This window comes from Orbicella faveolata, unplaced genomic scaffold (genome assembly GCF_042242905.1).
Source record: "Orbicella faveolata isolate gen_17 unplaced genomic scaffold, um_ofav_v1 contig_25, whole genome shotgun sequence".
Classification (NCBI taxonomy): domain Eukaryota; kingdom Metazoa; phylum Cnidaria; class Anthozoa; order Scleractinia; family Merulinidae; genus Orbicella; species Orbicella faveolata.
In genome coordinates this window covers 4,740,823-4,758,865 of record NW_028301553.1, presented here as the reverse complement: position 1 = coordinate 4,758,865, position 18,043 = coordinate 4,740,823, and the positions used below count along the sequence as shown (strand labels likewise).

The 18,043-nt window shown below is 38.8% G+C and overlaps 2 protein-coding genes across 2 annotated transcripts; one reads left to right on the top strand and one right to left on the bottom strand.

Annotated features, from left to right (window-relative positions):
• The first annotated feature begins 26 nt into the window (after window positions 1–26).
• LOC110041720 (centromere protein I-like) lies at window positions 27–15,137 on the top strand. The gene is made up of 23 exons (XM_020747031.2): window positions 27–197; window positions 317–454; window positions 790–908; window positions 1,466–1,573; window positions 1,933–1,981; window positions 2,261–2,307; window positions 2,526–2,615; window positions 3,118–3,174; window positions 3,596–3,664; window positions 4,106–4,237; window positions 6,903–7,023; window positions 7,235–7,320; window positions 7,868–7,985; window positions 8,577–8,641; window positions 8,863–8,978; window positions 9,714–9,816; window positions 10,130–10,183; window positions 10,414–10,538; window positions 11,184–11,232; window positions 12,101–12,237; window positions 12,969–13,068; window positions 13,600–13,641; window positions 13,750–15,137. The coding sequence occupies exons 1-23, from the start codon at window positions 134–136 to the stop codon at window positions 13,843–13,845; spliced, it is 2,085 nt and encodes a 694-aa protein (XP_020602690.2). The 5' UTR covers window positions 27–133; the 3' UTR covers window positions 13,846–15,137.
• On the bottom strand, window positions 14,326–17,952 carry LOC110041721 (protein disulfide-isomerase 1-like). Its single transcript, XM_020747032.2, has 3 exons — window positions 17,305–17,952; window positions 16,191–16,656; window positions 14,326–15,061 (listed from the first exon to the last, which is right to left on the bottom strand). The coding sequence occupies exons 1-3, from the start codon at window positions 17,637–17,639 to the stop codon at window positions 14,753–14,755; spliced, it is 1,110 nt and encodes a 369-aa protein (XP_020602691.1). The 5' UTR covers window positions 17,640–17,952; the 3' UTR covers window positions 14,326–14,752.
• Window positions 17,953–18,043: the final 91 nt, after the last annotated feature.

The window sequence follows — 18,043 nt, the reverse complement described above, 5'->3', positions numbered from 1 at the left end:
GAAAATTTGTTTGAAGTTTTGGCGCGCCTGTCGGTAAAGGTTGTTTTCAAGATGGAGCCAGCATACCACCGAGTTTTGAACCCTTTTCTCCTAAAACTACCTCCTGCTCGGACTTGATATTTCAAGAGAAATCATGAATAACGATACGCCAAGCTTTACGAAAGCTGATGAGGCGATGGATTTCTTGTTGAACCAGGGTAAATTGCCTCTGCATTGTACTTCACTTCTGCCTCTAAGCACAGTTTACATAGTTGTCTTCTAAAAACGACACCTGAGTTTTCATTGAAATGTTCTCTCTTTTATCACTTGTTTCTAGATTTATCCGGTCCGAAAGTTCGGGTAAAGGTCGAAACTTCTCTAGCAGTTGACAAGATTGAAAGTATTGCTCATAATGACGGTCTTCAGCCGGACCAAATTGAAAACTTAGTCAAGTTAGCGACCAGTGGGAAGTATGGTAAGTTTCAGCTGAATTCGTGACAAACATAAAAACCCGACACTCTATGCTTGTATTGCTTTTTAACACATTTTTAATGTTCAGCAAAAATAATGAAAATATAACGTGACTTTGTAATTATACTCACTAGAATAGTGAACAAATCTTGCATCTGATCATCTTGCCAATAATAATATTATTATTTTTATTGCCTTCAAATTTTTTGATTTATTTGCAATGTGCTAACTGTACCTGGAAAATGGTTGATCTTTGGTATGAATGTATTTTGAATGGTGGTGATCAAGATTGTTATTAGTAAACCATTTTGGTTATTTTTTTCTATTTTTTTGGTTCAGCTGATAGTGTGTCTTCAAGACTCATCAAGTCCCTGATTCCTCAGGGATCAGTTCCTTCATCAGCTGTTGTGATAGCAGTCTCACGGATTTGTAATAACAGACTTTCCATCAGTATTAAGGTACTTGTATATAGAAACACTCTAGTTCATCTGAGTATAAAGACAGGCACAAAATGATGCATCAAGACAAACTATGTACTTTAATTTAGTGCAGTTTAGACAAGGTACTTAGGAATGACTTAGAGTGAAAAGGATAAAGTCAGGGTGTACATGCACATGTATTAAGACAGAATGCACATCAGTCTACAGCCAGACACAAAAGGGATGATTCATCAAAGCAAACTAACTGTTTTTGTATGTCTTTCACGATTATCTGAGTGCTTTGAAGGCCTGATAGTTGGTCTTATTATTATATTAGAGGCATAGAACAGCAGATGCATAATTTTTCTGCATGGATTATGCATCCCTAGTGGAAAATGGGCCAATTTCTCTTCTCTCTGTTGTATATCTTATCTTGTTCCTAAAAACTGGCAATAATCAGCATTGCCTTACCAAATGTTTGGACATGGTTGATTGGGAGAGCCATGGAAAGAAAGATAGTTATTTTATTTGTAATTGGGCTATTATATGTGGCATGTTATTTTGCAATATATATTTTAATTGTTCATTTGTTTTAGGGTTTGTTGATTCGATGGATATTAAATGTTTTCAACCTAATTGATGATCTAAAAGATGTGCATTCATTATATGGGATCTTTTTCCTGTTCTTGGAAAGTGATATTTTGGTGAGTTACAATAAAGTACTCATGCACTGGCAAACATAAATAAGCTTAGCAAAGGGCACAGTGAGAACACTGGCATCATGGAGGTGTTGGGTTGGAATCTCATTGAGGACTCAGAATCTTCTTAGCATTCTCTGCAACTGCTTATTAATTTAAATAAATTGTTAAACATTCCTCTCACTAATGGTATTCTGTATCAATTCTGTAATTCAAATTGTTTATTTTTTATATCTGTCAGAAGTGTTACAGACTAACATTTTACACTTTCCTGTGCAAGACTACTGGGGAATTAAATGTAATGTTTACACTGAGTGAGTGATTTTTTTAAAAATATTTTATCATTATCATTGACCTATTTTCAGTGTCCTCATATATGTCATCTTCTGTATTACTTGACAAGAAAAGAGGATGGTAAGATATAATTTTTTATTCTAAAATACATAAGTTTTATAATAAGTTTACATCAGGTTATAAAGGATGATGATTATGATCATGATCATGAGAATGACATTTAAGCAGGTAACCCACCACAATGGTTTTCAGTGGGCCTTGCAAAATAATAAGTAATCAAAATCATAAATATAAATTAATAACTAAAGAATCTTGAACAAAATTATTATTATTGCATGCCACACAACACAGGTAAAAGATCTTGACGTTTTATTGAAAATTTAAAATTATTATTTTTAGTGAGAAATTTCAGGATCAGCAAACTATTGGATTTACAGAGTCGGGTGGTAAGTAATTTTTGTATGCCAATGTCTTCAATCTCTATTATTAATTTCCTTCTTGAAATAAAAATACAAAGTACTGTTTGTCACAACATGCTTTGTTTTCCAGCAATGGCCCAAAAGTAGCTGTCGTTCATGTGGACCTTAACAATTTGCATTATCATGGTTTGGTATTCTTCCCATCCATTAAAAGCTGATTGCATTTTGTTTTAATGTGCACCCAGGGCATCAAACCTTACCTGACTGGCTTACTCTTTATGTACAAGATTCATTGTCCAAACCTTGTAACCATGGCAACATCAGCTTCAAACAAGGTATCTGTAGGACAATTTTTTAAAGCTGTCAGGGAGCACAGATCTCACAGAAACTATTGAGCCTGTAGATTTTATCAGTGCTCAGTATGTTTCTAGGCAACGTCATGTGGTCATCAGTTTATGTTATTGCCGCAACGTACTAATGTGGCAACTTTCATGGTGACTCACTGTCGTTTTTTCTGATTCTTTGGTTACTTCAATAAGGATTTTCTTCTTTCCAATGTAGTCCCAACTGTTCAAATAATAAATGTCTCTTTGTTTCAATTTTGCAATTAGCTGGAAAAATGGGAAATGTAACTGTTCTGGCCTCTAGAATTAAACTTGAAACAGAATCAGTGAGGAACTTCTAACAAATACGACTGTACAGTGGACTGTTGACTTACCTTACAAAGTGTTAGTTGTGGGTTCAGATGAGTGATCTAATGTGAAAGCCCGTAACAACTGTATATTATTTTGTTCTTCTATGATTTTCAGTGTCATTTATGAACTCTTTTTTCAACAGAAATTATGGTTTAAGCAATTAGATAAATCTTGGAAAGAAGCAATTAAGAAAGTTCAGGTACGGTTTTCACCTAGCAGTTATTTGTTTTTAATTTAAAAGAAATGTTACACTATTATTTAGATAGCATCGAAGACATGAAGCTGTTGGAATTTGCAGGCATTTTAGGCCTGGTTACTGTGCCACATGATGTTACTGTATTATTAGACGTAATATTGAAGCTAAATTCAATTGATTGAAAACAGATGTCTTGATCGCATACTTGCCAATTCAGCACTGTAATAGATGCAGTATTCTTCTTTTGTCACTATTACTGATTAGAAAGCTTAACATAAGTGATATCTGGTCTTCATTGGTGACACAAGCATTAGTGTTAACACAGCTACATTCTCAACCCCTTTTGCTCTTTCTTTTGGAACTTGTGTTTCAAAATAATTATAGTTAAAGCTAACTTTCATATGTTTCCTGCTTCTTTTCACAGAACAAATATAATCTGCAAGAGCCAGTTGATAGTTTTTTTCTTTCAGCGAGGACTGCAGAAAAAGCTCCTGTAAGTGCAACTGCTAAAGTATACAATAAAATAGCGAAAACTTTGCAAAGCTATATGCAATGAGGCAATTGCAATTCCTGATCTGTGGAACAAAAAATCAACCCAGTTCAAGTGCAATATTACTTAGTAAACGTGTCTGAGGTCAATCAGCAATTTTATGAATTGAATTTGAAGTCAAGTTTTAACTTTCTAAGCATGCATTAATAGAAAAACTACAAATTATAAAATTTTCGTCTTGTTTTTACAATGGTCTTTTCTAGGATCCACGTCATGTAGGCTTACAACTGAAAATTCATCTCACTTCCTGAGAAAAAGTTTCAGCAATTTTAATTTTGTTCTTGGAGTGACCTCTGGAAATCACTAGTTGCCCACAAAACGTGACTATTGCGCCCTGGTGAAATGTTTTCTGAAAACGTTCAAAACTTCTTTGTGTACTTGCAGATAACAAAGAGAAGAAAGCTCGGTGGTATCAGCATACCAGCTGTGCAGACGGCAGCGATGGGAGAAACGAAAATTTCCATTGAACAGCTTTCATCTTTCAAGGATCTTCTGGAAAATATTGACAATATAGAGGTATCTATCTTTGTATAGGTAATCATACGGTTTCGAGTTCAATTTGGAATTAATTTGCACAAGTGAGTTTTTCAAAAGCTGAAATTGTACGACCCGCTTCGGCGAGTGCAATTTCAGCTTTTTGAAAACCTCACAAGTGCTAATTAATTCCAAATTGAACGCGAAAAACCGTATGATTACTTATTAATAATATAAACATGAAAAAAAATTCGTGTGGAAGGAATGCCGGAAGAACTTTCTTGAAGCCATTTTTTCTCATTGGAGAAAACTTTTTTCAAAGTTTCCGCACTAAATTTTCGTCATCATTTTACCTGATATCATTGGCTTACAAAATTTCCTATTTTCTTTCAGCCAATCATAATCCAGAATTACGATGTGCAATTTGCACTGGTGTTACACTTTTTGCACTTGTGTTACACTTGAACTGCACTGCTCTCAGCCAATCAGAATCGAGTAATTTTTTCATGTATATTATTAAGACGCTAACAGTAATTTGTGTTTACTGTGACATGGATGAATGAAACGTTTATATTACAACACATTTGCACGGCAGAGCATAGCCGCGTTCATACTATAGTGCAACTTGCTTCGTCGTTTGGTCGCGCGACATTCTCGTCCCCAGTGCTACTCGTCTTAAAATGTCGTTGACGAGTAGCTCTGGACGCACCCAAAAATTCGAATTTTTTCATTGGCTGACAAGAAATGAATGCGCAGCAGAAATGAAAATTACAAACCTCTACGCATTCCATTTTACTTCCGGCCCAGATGGCGGCACCTTCGCTCAGTTGACACAGGCGCGCTTTACGAAAAAACAAATGGTGACGTTTCCCGATCGATCCGAAGGAATCGTTAAAAAAATTAACTTGAATTATCCATAAATGGTCATCCTTTGAGGAATTTATGTAGCACTATTATGGTCTGAAAATTAACAAGAAAATAGTAAATAATGGCAGGAAATAAATTATCTTTCAAAGGCTAACAAAAAGATTATGATATTTTTCTTATGGGGATATTAATGTAACTCTGTACACCTTTAATGTTTGATTTGTTTTTAGTAGAGATAATTCCCACATTACATTTGGAAACCCACTAGTCCTGATGATTCGTTATCAGTTATACATGTGTAAATAATTGTCTCTTATATTTGTTCACAGTTATTTGCATGGATGATAAATTATTGTTATTTACTGATTAATGTTATTGTGATGGAATAGAGTTTTGCTAGTTGCAGTTGCTTCCTAACTAAAATGGGGAGAGAGGAAAGGGCCTCAAATTTCAGCTATGGTTATCTATGGTTATTTACCTTTACACATCATTTCCACAAGTAAATTATAAAAAAAAAATAATAAATTTGGGTGAAGGCTCTAAAGCAAACTAAACTCTTGCCTGACCACAAAAGGTTTGTTTGTGTTTTTTGGGGGGAGACTATAGGAGAGGTCTCAATAATAAAGAGAGGGGAGCTTAAAAAAAAGATATTATATATATCTATAACAGCAGAAGCTTCTTAACAGATAGTAAAAGATACATACATAACAATATGTGGAAGAAACAAACCAAACTTCATGTTCAGACCATTTGCTACAGCATCCAGGTACGTAGCAGAGTATTATAACACGGACCTTTGACTCATTTTGGCAATTTAATATCAATACATTTTGGACTGCTAGAATCTGATCTCCTTGATCTTTCAGAGAGAGAAAAACACACTCACCTTCGCATTTCCAGTGCCACATTTGCTTAGCAAGAGTGATATTTCTTCGTCTTTTCACCTGGCTCTAAGTTTCCTTTTGAGCTTTTCATAAAGGAAGACAAACATTTCTTAAAACCCACTGCCGATTCGAACTTAATTTTATGATTTCTTGGGGTATGGTCAGCAACAAAGTAATTGTTGTATTAGCTGGTTGATTCTCCGAGTTCTAAACGTTTCTTCCCACCTTCTCCGCTGCTACAACAAAGGACGATGATTACGATCGTGAATGACATCGTTGCAGGCGACGTACTCCTTTGGTTACGTGGAAACTTCAACGATTCCTTCGGATCGATCGGGAAAGGTCACCATTTGTTTTTTCGTAAAGCACGCCTGTGTCAACTGAGCGAAGGTGCCGCCTCCGGGCTGGAAGTAAAATGGAATGCGTAGGGCTTTGTAATTTTCATTTCTGCTGCGCATTCATTTTTTGTCAGCCAATGAAAAAATTCGAATTTTTAGGTGCGTCCAGAGCTACTCGTCAACGGCATTTTAAGACGAGTAGCACTGGGGACGAGAATGGGACATCCGGTAATGGCTGCTACCAGAGCCCTCCGTTTCTCCGACCACGTGACCAAAAGAAACGGAGGCTCTGGGGACGAGAATGGTCGCGCGATTGCAAGAAAATTGGCGCGAGACGCTGCTTAGTGCAACGACACCGGCCATCACATAAACAAATTCCTTACAGAGTTGCCGCGATCGTGGCAGAATGTGAGACTTGATTCTTCTTCGTGCAACACTTGCTGAAGCGAAAACGTTGCAAGACAAATTCATTTGGGTTTGTTACTTATATTAGACAATTTTGCTGGAAACATTGTTTAGTGTGATAGTGCTTGTAGTCATTATTGAATCATTATTGAATATAACAAATTAAGATTCAGTTAAATAAACTTGTTATTTTCATTTGTTCTTTTTCCACAGTTTCCAAGTCAGGTCGCGTCGGTTCTTAACTCTCCGTTCCTACAACATGTCCTGAGTTGCAACCCAGACTTTGTTATGCTGCAGAGATTAAACTTTTGGCTCAATCATTCACTCTACGAAGGTAATAACAACAATCAAACAAAAAGCCTAAGGATTTTAATTGCAGAAAAAATAGTGTTTCAGACAGTCGCCAAACAACACAACATCGCAACAAGGAAAAATTAACTATAAGATTATTGGGGGATTCTTCGATTAATAACAGTATTCCATAACAAAAATCATTTGCTACCGACAAGTTGTATACGCCAACGCAAGTTTGTGTTTATTTTCAGAATTTCTGTGCGGAACAACATCGGAATCAGACTCGAGCAGCTTGATGTTGCTACAGAAGCTGAAGAACTTTGCTGGTTTCCTTCAAGTAAGTAGCTCAGTAGAAAACCAGTAGCCAGCGCGGGAAAACATGTAACTTGTGGCAAGCGGGGAAAAAAGTCCGTGGGTCAAATAATCGTTGGTCTCGCTTAATTTTGCACCAACACCTGCATGATCTGCTAAATCCTTAGCCTGTTTTCTCGCCAAACGCAAATTAGTATCGAGAATCCTGCGAAAGTTCCTCTACCGACCTTTAGTTACTGATGAAATGTTAGGATCGGTGAGCCTTATCTACCTTATTATAGGAAATTAACGCTCGTGTTAATTAACGTATTTGAAATTAACGCGACTTAAATTAACGCGAATTGAAGGTAAGTTTGCTTCTCAATAAAGAAATAAACGCGAGAGAGGAGGTTAAATTTCAAAATGGGGGAAATTAACGCGTCTGCTACACCGAAAAAAGACAGAATTTGTTGAGAACAATGAGATTGCGAGATTAGTAGCAATTGTGGGTGAAAAGTGGAGTTCACGTAGAACAGAGACGGTACTGATGATTGGTTTGTTCCCACTAACAATAATGTTATTCCTGTCTTAAGGAGTCTGTCCCAGCCGTTGAGGCTTTCTTGGTTCGATATCTATTTATCTGGAATGGACTAGACTTCAGGCCATGGATTCTTCACCTTATCACCCATCTGAGCCTGTGGCCATTTCAGCGTGAGTTGCAAACCATTAAATTAGAGAAGTTAATGAAAATTGAAAACAATTTGTTAAGAAAAGGTGTGCTTAAGTAGACTACGAGTAGTCCCTCTTTCGCTTAGTCCGTCGTGCGTGACGCGAAAGAAAACCGCGAGAAAAAAATGGCCGCGCGAAATCCTGGAGGCCCCCAGGATTTCGCGCGGCCATTTTTTTCTCGCGGTTTTCTTTCGCATCACGCACGACGGACTAAGCGAAAGAGGGACTACTCGTAGTCTAGTGCTTACTACGATTATCAGTTGAGTAAGGCGGGACGAAAGTTTGGTCACCAAGTTTTAACGTAAAATCGTGTTGTTGTCACGGGCAACTTACCTCGTTTCCGTTGGTAACAATATCAACAGCCGTTGGTCGCCTGTCGCGTCGCCTACAATTTCGCGCGCTTTCCTATCAATTGACGTCAAAGGCCGACAAGTTGCCAATGGATACGGAGCCAGTTGCTCGTGACAACAACACGATTTTTACGTTAAAACTTGGTGACCAAACTTTAGTCCGCCTTACTCAACTGATAATCGTAGTAAGAAGCCAGTCTAACTTGGTTGTTGTTGTTTTTAGGTTTAAATGATTTAGTTCTGGAGCCGCTCAGAAAGCTTTTCTTTTCCTCGCCGGTTTATGTGAAGGTGAGTCAAATATTGTGGTCTTGTTTTTCAAGCCTGTCATAGCTGGCGCCATTTCCCGCGCTAGTGCCGAGTCTCTAACGTCCTGAGGGCGACCAAGCCGCGAGAAGCATGTGGAATAGAGATCTCTCGCCAGCTACGCAGGCTATTGACCTACCTTTCCTTACTCTTGACAGTTTCATGGCGATTGTCACGAATATCGTACGATTTTATTGTTTCCATAGTGTCAAGTAATGTACTGCTTCACGGAACTGCTGAGGAACTTCCTCGCTGTCGAGTTACCACGGCAACAAGAATTACTTCAGGAGGAGCGTTCTCAAAGAGCACGTGACCTGGGCAGGTGAGATGATGAGAAGATGACGTATTTGTAGCATTGCTGTGGCGTGTGTTGTGGGTGGGGATTGTATGAAGCGTGGAACACACCACAAAAACGTCCATTGTAACAGATGTCCAACAGTAGCAATTAAATGTAGACATGATGATAGATGCGAATGCAGCCATAACACTACTGGAAAAAAGGGCCTGAAAAAATGTTTAGGTTTTGAACGGGAAAAACATAGAACTGATATGCGAGTATCGGAGTGTATTATTTTATGACCAATTCTTCGCTTGGCGTTCGCAGGAGTTCATTATTTCGAGGTTCGTTAGTTACGTGATTTTACCGTTACACGGCCGGCTTACACCTCTCCTCTTCTGCCATAAGGCTGAGTGCAGTTAATAGTAAGTAAGTATACTGCAAGAATAACTGGATCAGACAGAATCATAGGAACTGTCTGGTATTGACCCATGTGCAGTAAAAATATATGCTTCTATCGACTGACAAACACTATTCACATGACTCTGAAGATGATCTCCGCTCAGGTTGTCGAAACGTCAGTCACCAACAACAGTTCTTTTCAGAACTACACTCAACCGGACGATCACACTACACGAACTACTGACACTCCTGGGTTCAAACCATTTACTAAATAAATACTTTCTTTTCTCTAAAATACCTGAAACTGTTTCTTTCTTTTGTGACATTTCCGATCATTTTGGCAAGTGTGTAATATTTGCTGTTTTATTCTGGTTTCAGCGTGTCGTTATTTGTTGAAGACGAAGTGGACCCTTTCGATCCGCTCAAGACCATCTATGATTTCATTCAATTTGTGGACAGGATTTGTGTTGTAGCGCTGCAGGTGAGTTCACCTTCTTCTGCAACTCTTTCATCTCCGTTTGACTTTCCCTGTAAAGTTGAGTGCCTCTTTAGCACGGAGTGAAAACGGTGTTTTCTCAAATGCGTTTATACTTAGTCCAGCTCTGGCCCTCTCTTTGTCACGCAACGCTAGGGTGAGAGGGACCCTCTCTCCCTAGCGTTGCGTGACAGAGAGAGGGCCAGCACTGGACTAGATCGTGCTGTGATGTGGACCAGCTCTGTGCTCGTTGCTTATGTTTGGAATCTACATTACCTATAACCTTATGTTAGTTTGTCTGCTTTTATTTTTATTGAAGGTCGAAGAAGACCACGCGTTATTGCAGCACTGGGTTTTGAACTTTTTTGAACTGGTGAGTTTGGTATCTGAGGTGAATTCTTAACCTCTTTTTACTATATCATCACAAATCGAACTGTAGGGTCATGAGAATAAGGATTTTGGTCGCCTCTGAAAAAAGAGTCGTCCAAAAAAGTAAGGTCCAGATTCTTCTAAGGTGAATTACACTAAATTTATGAAGATGGCTAACTGAAATCTCGATACAGGCAATGGTCGTTTTTATTACCTCCAATTTTCTTCTTGCAGGTGTCGACTTCTTATCAACAGTTTTCTCTGCCGTTTGTTCTGATTCCTTCCTCTGGGATCATCTACAGAATGCTGTTTTCCTGTAACTCCATGGCTGTCTCAAGATTGTGTCAAATCATTGTGAAGTAAGGGCGAGTTTTCTCTACTATGGTGCGATCTTTGATTTCAATCGATCACTGTACAGTTAAACTTACACTAACTAATATCTTCCGTGTCTCACCAAACACGCACTTATGTCCAGAAATGTACCCAGATACGAAATTCATTACAAATTTTACGAGTTTTAGTTACGGCTTTGCCAAAATTGTGGAAATTACAATTTAAACGATTTTTCGCAATCGCGCTTTGCGAAATTTACAAAAAAAAAAATTTTTTCCCTGTTATGTTAATTATAACACATCTGCAAAGAGGCTCTGCCGATTTTACAAAATTTGCAAAAATTGCGGACTTTGTAAATTAATCGATTTTAGCGATTTTTCGGTACCGCACTTTTGCCCTTTGTTATCTAAGGTCTGCCAAAGTTAATGATAGCTGAAAAATGGGCTGAAATTGAAATGCCACCATCCACATCCAGTTCCTCTATTCTGGACGTTTTCCCCTTTCAATTACAATGTCGTGTTCTTTTTCCTGGGATGAACCCTAAGTAACTAAAACAAAGACCATGCAAATCATCCTCACCCTACCTCTGGCTTACTAAACTCCTTTATTTCCATAAAATGTAGACGATCTATTTTGATTGAATGACTGACTGAATGGCTTAAATGTTTCAGTTACAAGAAGGAGTTTGAATCTCTCAAAGCATCACAAGCCGAATCTCAGGTAATAGAAAAAAAGAAGTACAAATCGGCCCACGCTATACAATTTACGCTAAGCTGCTTGTAAGAGAATTTCTGTTATTACTCTAGTTTACCCTTTATGTCTGTACTTGAAAAATGCAACGTGCATGTTAACTCCACTATTAAATGTAAAATCAACTTCCCATCGAGCTCCTGCTGGCTTGTGCCAAAATCTATCTCCGTCCCTCACTTCTTCATGAAGTAGGAAACTCTGTCCAACATATTCGAACTGTTTAAGGCAGCATCCACACCACGCCGGAGAAATTTGAGAACACAGCTCTATTTCTACGGTTAGGCCTACTGTCCACACTAATCTGTCGTGAAAACGGAGCTTTTCGAAAACGCTCTTCAAATCGGAGGAATTTGTAAACGCCGGGCGGGCTTTTCGTTCTCGTGTGGACAGAAAACATTTTTAAAACGGAGCTTTTCGAAAATGATGAAGTCGCGATTATCATTTGATTTCCCAGTCCGAGTTTTGCTCAAATACAAATTCAAAATAAACGGTGATTGTTGCGTTCTTAAATTCTTCCGGCGTAGTGTGGACGGAAAACATTTGATGAGTTTTCAGAGAGAAACCTCCATTTTCAAATTCCTCCGGGCCTAAAACAGACGAAGTAGAAATTCCGTAGCTTTTGACTGACTAAACAATATATGCATTTATTTTACACAAATCTTGTCGGCAATACACATGGCATTACACCGTAATTCCTTCCATCACAGGGAAGCCTGACAAGTCAAGTCTAATATTGTTAAAACAGCAGGTTTACACAAGTGATTGGAATCTTGTACAAGTAAAGTAAAAACACAAGTGGGTGCAGTTAAAGAACTTTCTTGGGTTTTTTTGTCAACAGAGCGCCCCATTAGGCTTCCCGGATGGATTTCAAAGCATTCAGAGATTTAACCAATACATCCTGGATATCTGCGATAGTTTATGGAGAAACAAAGCTTTTATAGACAGAGACAAATCGTTTTGTTTTAGCATGCCAAGGTAAGTGAGAATGCTCAACATCGAAACTTTCGTATTACTTTTAATAAATTTAAAACGCTTTAAGCAAGGTTCCTACAGGAAAATAGACTATCGGAATAAATAGCCACACTACACATCGACACGGTTTGGCCAGAACCTGTAGTCATGCACTTACGTGGCGTATTTTCACTGTACTGTACTTGATCGCGCTGAAAATTCCTTTTTGTATGCCGTTATGTTTCCCCAAAATGCCGAGATTCTTCTTTTCAATCATTCTATTTAAACATTAGCTATGTGGATGTCGTGTTGATGCACATTACGAAGTTCTCAGAACTAAAACGTAAAGAGAATAATTATCTCAGCTTGAGCCAAAAAAACACCCGCTCAAGACACTTTTGAGAGACTAGGCTCAGTGTCCAGCCGTGGGTGTTTCAGTGCTGAGAGACTGGACCCCAAATTTTTATACAGATGTCTATACAATCTCTCCAATTGGTTGTTACTTATGCGCGAAAATTCAAACTGACCAATCCGTGAACACTTCACTGATCTTTGCAGGTCACTTTATCGGTACTGGTGAAATTTTTAGGCTCCAGTCTCGGTTGTCACTCGCCAGGGAGGAATTGGACGCGCCAAAAAAGAAAAACAAACAAACAGACAAACACGATGGTGGTTTTATTTTTAATACACCAGCTAATTGACCCTAAGTGTTCATGTAGCAGGTAATGAATGGTATTTTTTTTTTATCCCTTTAGCTCGGTAACAGACCCGCTCTCTGTACGCCATATGAATGAGTTGTTCTCAATCCACCATCATATATCTTTGGTCGGGGAGGCCTGGAAATTTCTTCATCAGGTTAGACAAACATGGGATAATGAAAAATGAAATCTATAGCAACAGATGTCAACGTGAAACTGACGTACTTGCCACCCTCTCTTCCCTTCTTAAAGAAAAAATCACAGTGGACAGTGTATTGTAGCGGTATAATCAGTGTGTATTCAGTGTGCTAAATATGTAGCAAGTTGTCGAATTTAATGCTGATACCGTAAACTGTCGTTTATAAGCCCTGGGCTTATACAACTTCGTACGGAGTTTTAGATGGGCTTAGAAACGAAGGGGCTGATATCCCGGGAGGGGGTGGGCTTATAAGCGGAATAAAAAAACCGTTTCGATCGAAATGCGTTTTTGATCTACTGGTTTTTAATTAATCTTTAAAATGTAATAACTCGAGTTCATTTCACTTTAGACTAGAGAGGGGGTAGGCTTATAATCGGAAGTGTTATTTTGTTTACAAGTAGATGGGCTTGTAACCGGAGAGGGCTTATAAGCTGCGGTTTACGATATTTGTTTTCATTTTCCTTCTACTAACGTTTATTTTTTTCATAGACTCAACCTGCCGGGATGAAACTCACGCCAAGTTTAATTAAGGTTAACTACATGCTTGTCAGTATTTGCTAAAGTTCCAGTTCCAATCAGATTGTTTGTTCAATTTTTGTTTGAATTTTTAACTTTCGTTTTCTTGTGACCTGTTTGCAGGGTCGCTCAAGACGAGCTTACATGGAGTACCTAAAACAAAGAAATTTTGGTGGAATTCTTGTGTTCTTGGAAACTTTCATCAGACCACGCTCGTGAAACCGAGCTAAGATCGTCATGGCTCGTAAGGACCGATTATATATAAGATGCTATAAGAGGATTGTAACATCGCACTGGCTCGAAGTAATCAGACAGGAAAAGATTGACAGCTACAATCACAGTTCTCCCTGCAACAGTTTCACAACCTCTCTATAAAAGGCCAAATCAAATAAGAAGCAGAGAGGGTGGACGGGAATTGTAAGAATTTCCCGTTCAACGCTCGGACCATCATTAGCGGGCCAAAAACGGTTGAAAGCACGCGAGATGTGGAAAAATTCGGGCCGGAAAACAGGATCATCACGAGGGTGTCCAAAACACTCATCTAACTTTGATAACGATGTACAGCAAAACAAGCGCGGTAACTCTTTTCGCGGATTCCCGTAAGAGAAAGAGCAGGTTTAAGTTTGATACGTGATCAAAAAACAGCGAAGTTCCCGAGTCGAGTCCGTCATCTTGAAACCAGAGGCGCTCCTGAAATAGTAACTGTTACAACCCTTTTATTCGCCAGTTAGGCTTAACGTCACCTTTTACATTTTGCGGTCAGAGAGTCTCTCGTTAAATTAACAAATATTTTAACTAGAAAGGACTAATGTATCAAGTGAGCCGGGCCCAGTCCACACCACGCCGGAGAAATTTGAAAACGCAGCATCATTTCTACGGTTAGGCCTACCGTCCACGCTAATCCGTCACGAAAACCTTGCCTTCATCTCTCCCGAAATGAACATTTCTTGCTGCTTTGTAAGTTCTTATTTTGAAATCTTTTTCCCCGATTACAAGATTTTCTTACCTTGAAAATACGACGTACGACAGCGTGATAAAGAAATAATGTGTTAGTTTTGTTTACTAACTGACTAAAATCCATGATACCGGGAAGAAGACATTTTAAATGAAAAAAAACTTAAACACACTAAAGTTCGTCTCTCTCGTAATGCAACACGTGAAACTGCTTCAGGATGTTTCTTCGTCTCTCAAGTTCGTCGGCCTTGTTCGCGTGCAGTGGGCCGGCGATCAAACGTTCTAACCGGTCAATTTCATCCTTAATTATTCCAGCACCATACGACATCACGCGTGCCATGACAGTGAAGTAAAAATTAGCCTCGGTCTGGAACTCATGACGGAGGGCTTTGAGTTTCGCTTCTCTCATGATCTCTGTTCGCCTGTGGTAATCCTTCATGAACTGCACGGCTAGCTCGTTGAAGTCGTCAAGAAGGCCAGCCTATGAGAAAAACGCAAATTCATGTAACTCAAAGGGTAAAGTAAATAGTAAATTGCAACATTTAGAGAGGAAGTCACATCAGCCTTAGTTGGTTTTCATGCGGGTCCTTAGTCTATCCTGATCAAATTGGAATTTGGAGATGTTGGTTTTTATGAAGGGAGGAAAACCAGACAACACGGAGAATAACCCTCGGAGCAAGGCGAGAACCAACAACAAACTCAATCCACATATGTCACCGGGCCGAAATCGAACCATACATTGGTGGGAGGCGAACTCTTTCACAACTGCGCTATCCCTGCAGGAGCAGGTTTTTCCTACTTGTTCAATGCTTCATTTTGATGGCGTCTCCTCCCATTATTCAGAGCTTTCATGAAATTTTAAATCGCCTCCATAGGTTTGAAGAGCACGCTTAATCAAACTTAAAGTATTTTTTCGATGATTTTCAAACGCTTTTAAAAGGTGGGAAATGATGAGGAAAGTGGGTACCCGGGCCAAAAACTCTTGGATGGGGTTAGTCTATGAGGTAGTGAGTGAGTAAACTTCCTTCGATGATTTTCGTATTTCCAACTTAACCGCCCCCGATCATCAACAACATTCAGATTCCAAAGTGACTTTTTAGTGGAACTCTAGAATATTATCTGAAGATAAGACACCCGCTTTCCTTGTAGTTGGAAAGAAAATCTTCCTTCTTTTCTTGTCGAATGAGAGCCTCTTTCAATTTTGATCGATGTAATTTGTTTAGGGGTGGACAAATTGACTTTTGAGGGACGGGTGGGTGATTTTGAAAACATTATCCTGCAAGCATTTTTGTACCAAAAAATAATTCATGCACATGACCACTGCCGAAAAAAATTCACGCACGTTCAGTGAGACGAAACAAATGCATGTTACGTGGAGAATAAAAATATCATGCATTTAAACGTCCCGAAAAAAATTTCTAGTTCATAAAAGGTTTTAACAAAAATTCTTGCTTGTACCAGCACATCACCCACACAATCCCTCGAAAGTCTAATGATCCAGCCCTGAGGTACGTGAAAACTGCATCCTGTATCATGGTCTTAGCGCCAGATTCCTTGACTGCGGAGAACAGGTTTGACAAGAGGGCAATTTCGAAGGTATCGGAACTCACCTTTTCGTTAAGTCGTCCTCGCATCTCTCTTTGTGTCCCACAGAGCGCGTTCATAAACGTGGTCATATTTCTCTCGCTGTAGCTTTCCTGGTAAGCGCCTGGCTCGTACACCACGCCATCTTTATTGTGTTGAGAATACACTTTGAATGTGGGATAATGGGGAATGGTTTGCGCAATGCAGATCTGTGGCTCTGTGTCGCAGTTGAGCCGACCAATAAGGCAGGTTGGCTCGTTTCTGAATGTGATTCCAACATCGTGAATTGTGTTTTGTAAACTGTTACAAAGATCGCAGTTTCCGTTATAGTACATAACCATGATGCTTCGCGTTCTGTCCTTGACGATGCGTTCAAAGTTGGATGAGCTTAAGTCGATGACTGGAGTCATGAAGATATCCGTGTTCAGATGGAGAAAGGATTTCGATTGGATAAAACGGATCATGTCGTCAGCAAGGTGACCGCTCCTGTAACTGGAAAATGTAATTGTAGGGTTAACACAACACGATGAATAAATTTTTGCTTCCCGAGTTAAAGATTTCGAGAGAACATTGCACTAAACACAGGAATGATTGGGCAGCCACCTGGAATAGTTTATCTAAAGTAAAAGTGACTCCGAATTTTTTTTTAACAAAATTTTTTGAAGTTTTATTTGTAGGTACGGATAATAGATAAATCGTGGGAATAGAGGACATCAAAGTCCTGTTGCACAACCATTCATGCCAACGATAATCATTTGTTGACTTCAGTGGTTGATCATAAGCCATAACTGATATAGATTCATTGCATTATATTAAAAAAATATAATGATAGGTTGACAAGTTACAATGAGGGGTTGGGAGTAATTTTTGTTCTTTCATGGCTATTTTTTCTTGGAAAAATGTTTGGTTTTCTTTATAATAAATAAGATCATGTAATTATAATGAGTGTAACGAAAGAGGAATCCTGACCGATTTCCAGAATGTAAAATGTTCCATCGCGTGCGCCCAAACAGCTCTTCTCTGAATTCAAGTTTTCAGAGTAAAAGCAAGGTTTTCAGTTATTAAATCGACGTACTATAGCAAACGTATACCTGAATTGACTTTCTTCACAGCACTAATAAAACAAAGCTTTCTACTTACGTCTCTTCTGTTACGCTTCCTTTAATAAAATATCGGTAGGATGGATATTCATCGATCCAAAAGCGCGTAGCCAGCTTGATTTCTTCATACGCGTTCACCTTGGCAATCACCACATCATCTCGATCAGCAAACGCTTTGCCCACTTCTTCAAGGCGATCCAGAATTGTCTGACATTGGTCGTGCCATGGGGCGTAGAAAAATACAAACGCAAACCTTTCGCCGTCAACGTATTGGTCAAAATTAATCAGAGTAAGTTCCTTGACTTTAGATTTGTGCAGCGCCGTAATAGAGGCAAAGTTTAAAACGACGATCGCGAAAAAACATCGGACGTGCATTTTCCCTGCCAGAAAGATTTTCTGTTGATAGTGCGCTGTAATAATGGTTAGAAAGTTTTGTGCAGTTTGGAAACGCTAACCAAAGCAGCTGTTACTTTTTTTTCTTTCGTAGACTATTAAACTGCGTCGATGTAACAAAGTATCGGAAGGTTTGGAATCCCCAGCAGGTATCGGGTTCAACTAAGACAAAGTTCTTTACAAAATTATCAGTACTTGGTTTTGTCAAAGGTTTTGTGATTCCTTCAGATTACGTGTTACTCTTAGAAAGGGAATTAACTGTCCACTAAGAATTACACATGTGTAATTGAAAACCTATTACAAATTCATTAGAATGTCGTGAACTCTAAATAACAGCTAATTAAACACGCGAATTCGGACACGTCATATTTTAACTTTCGAACCTT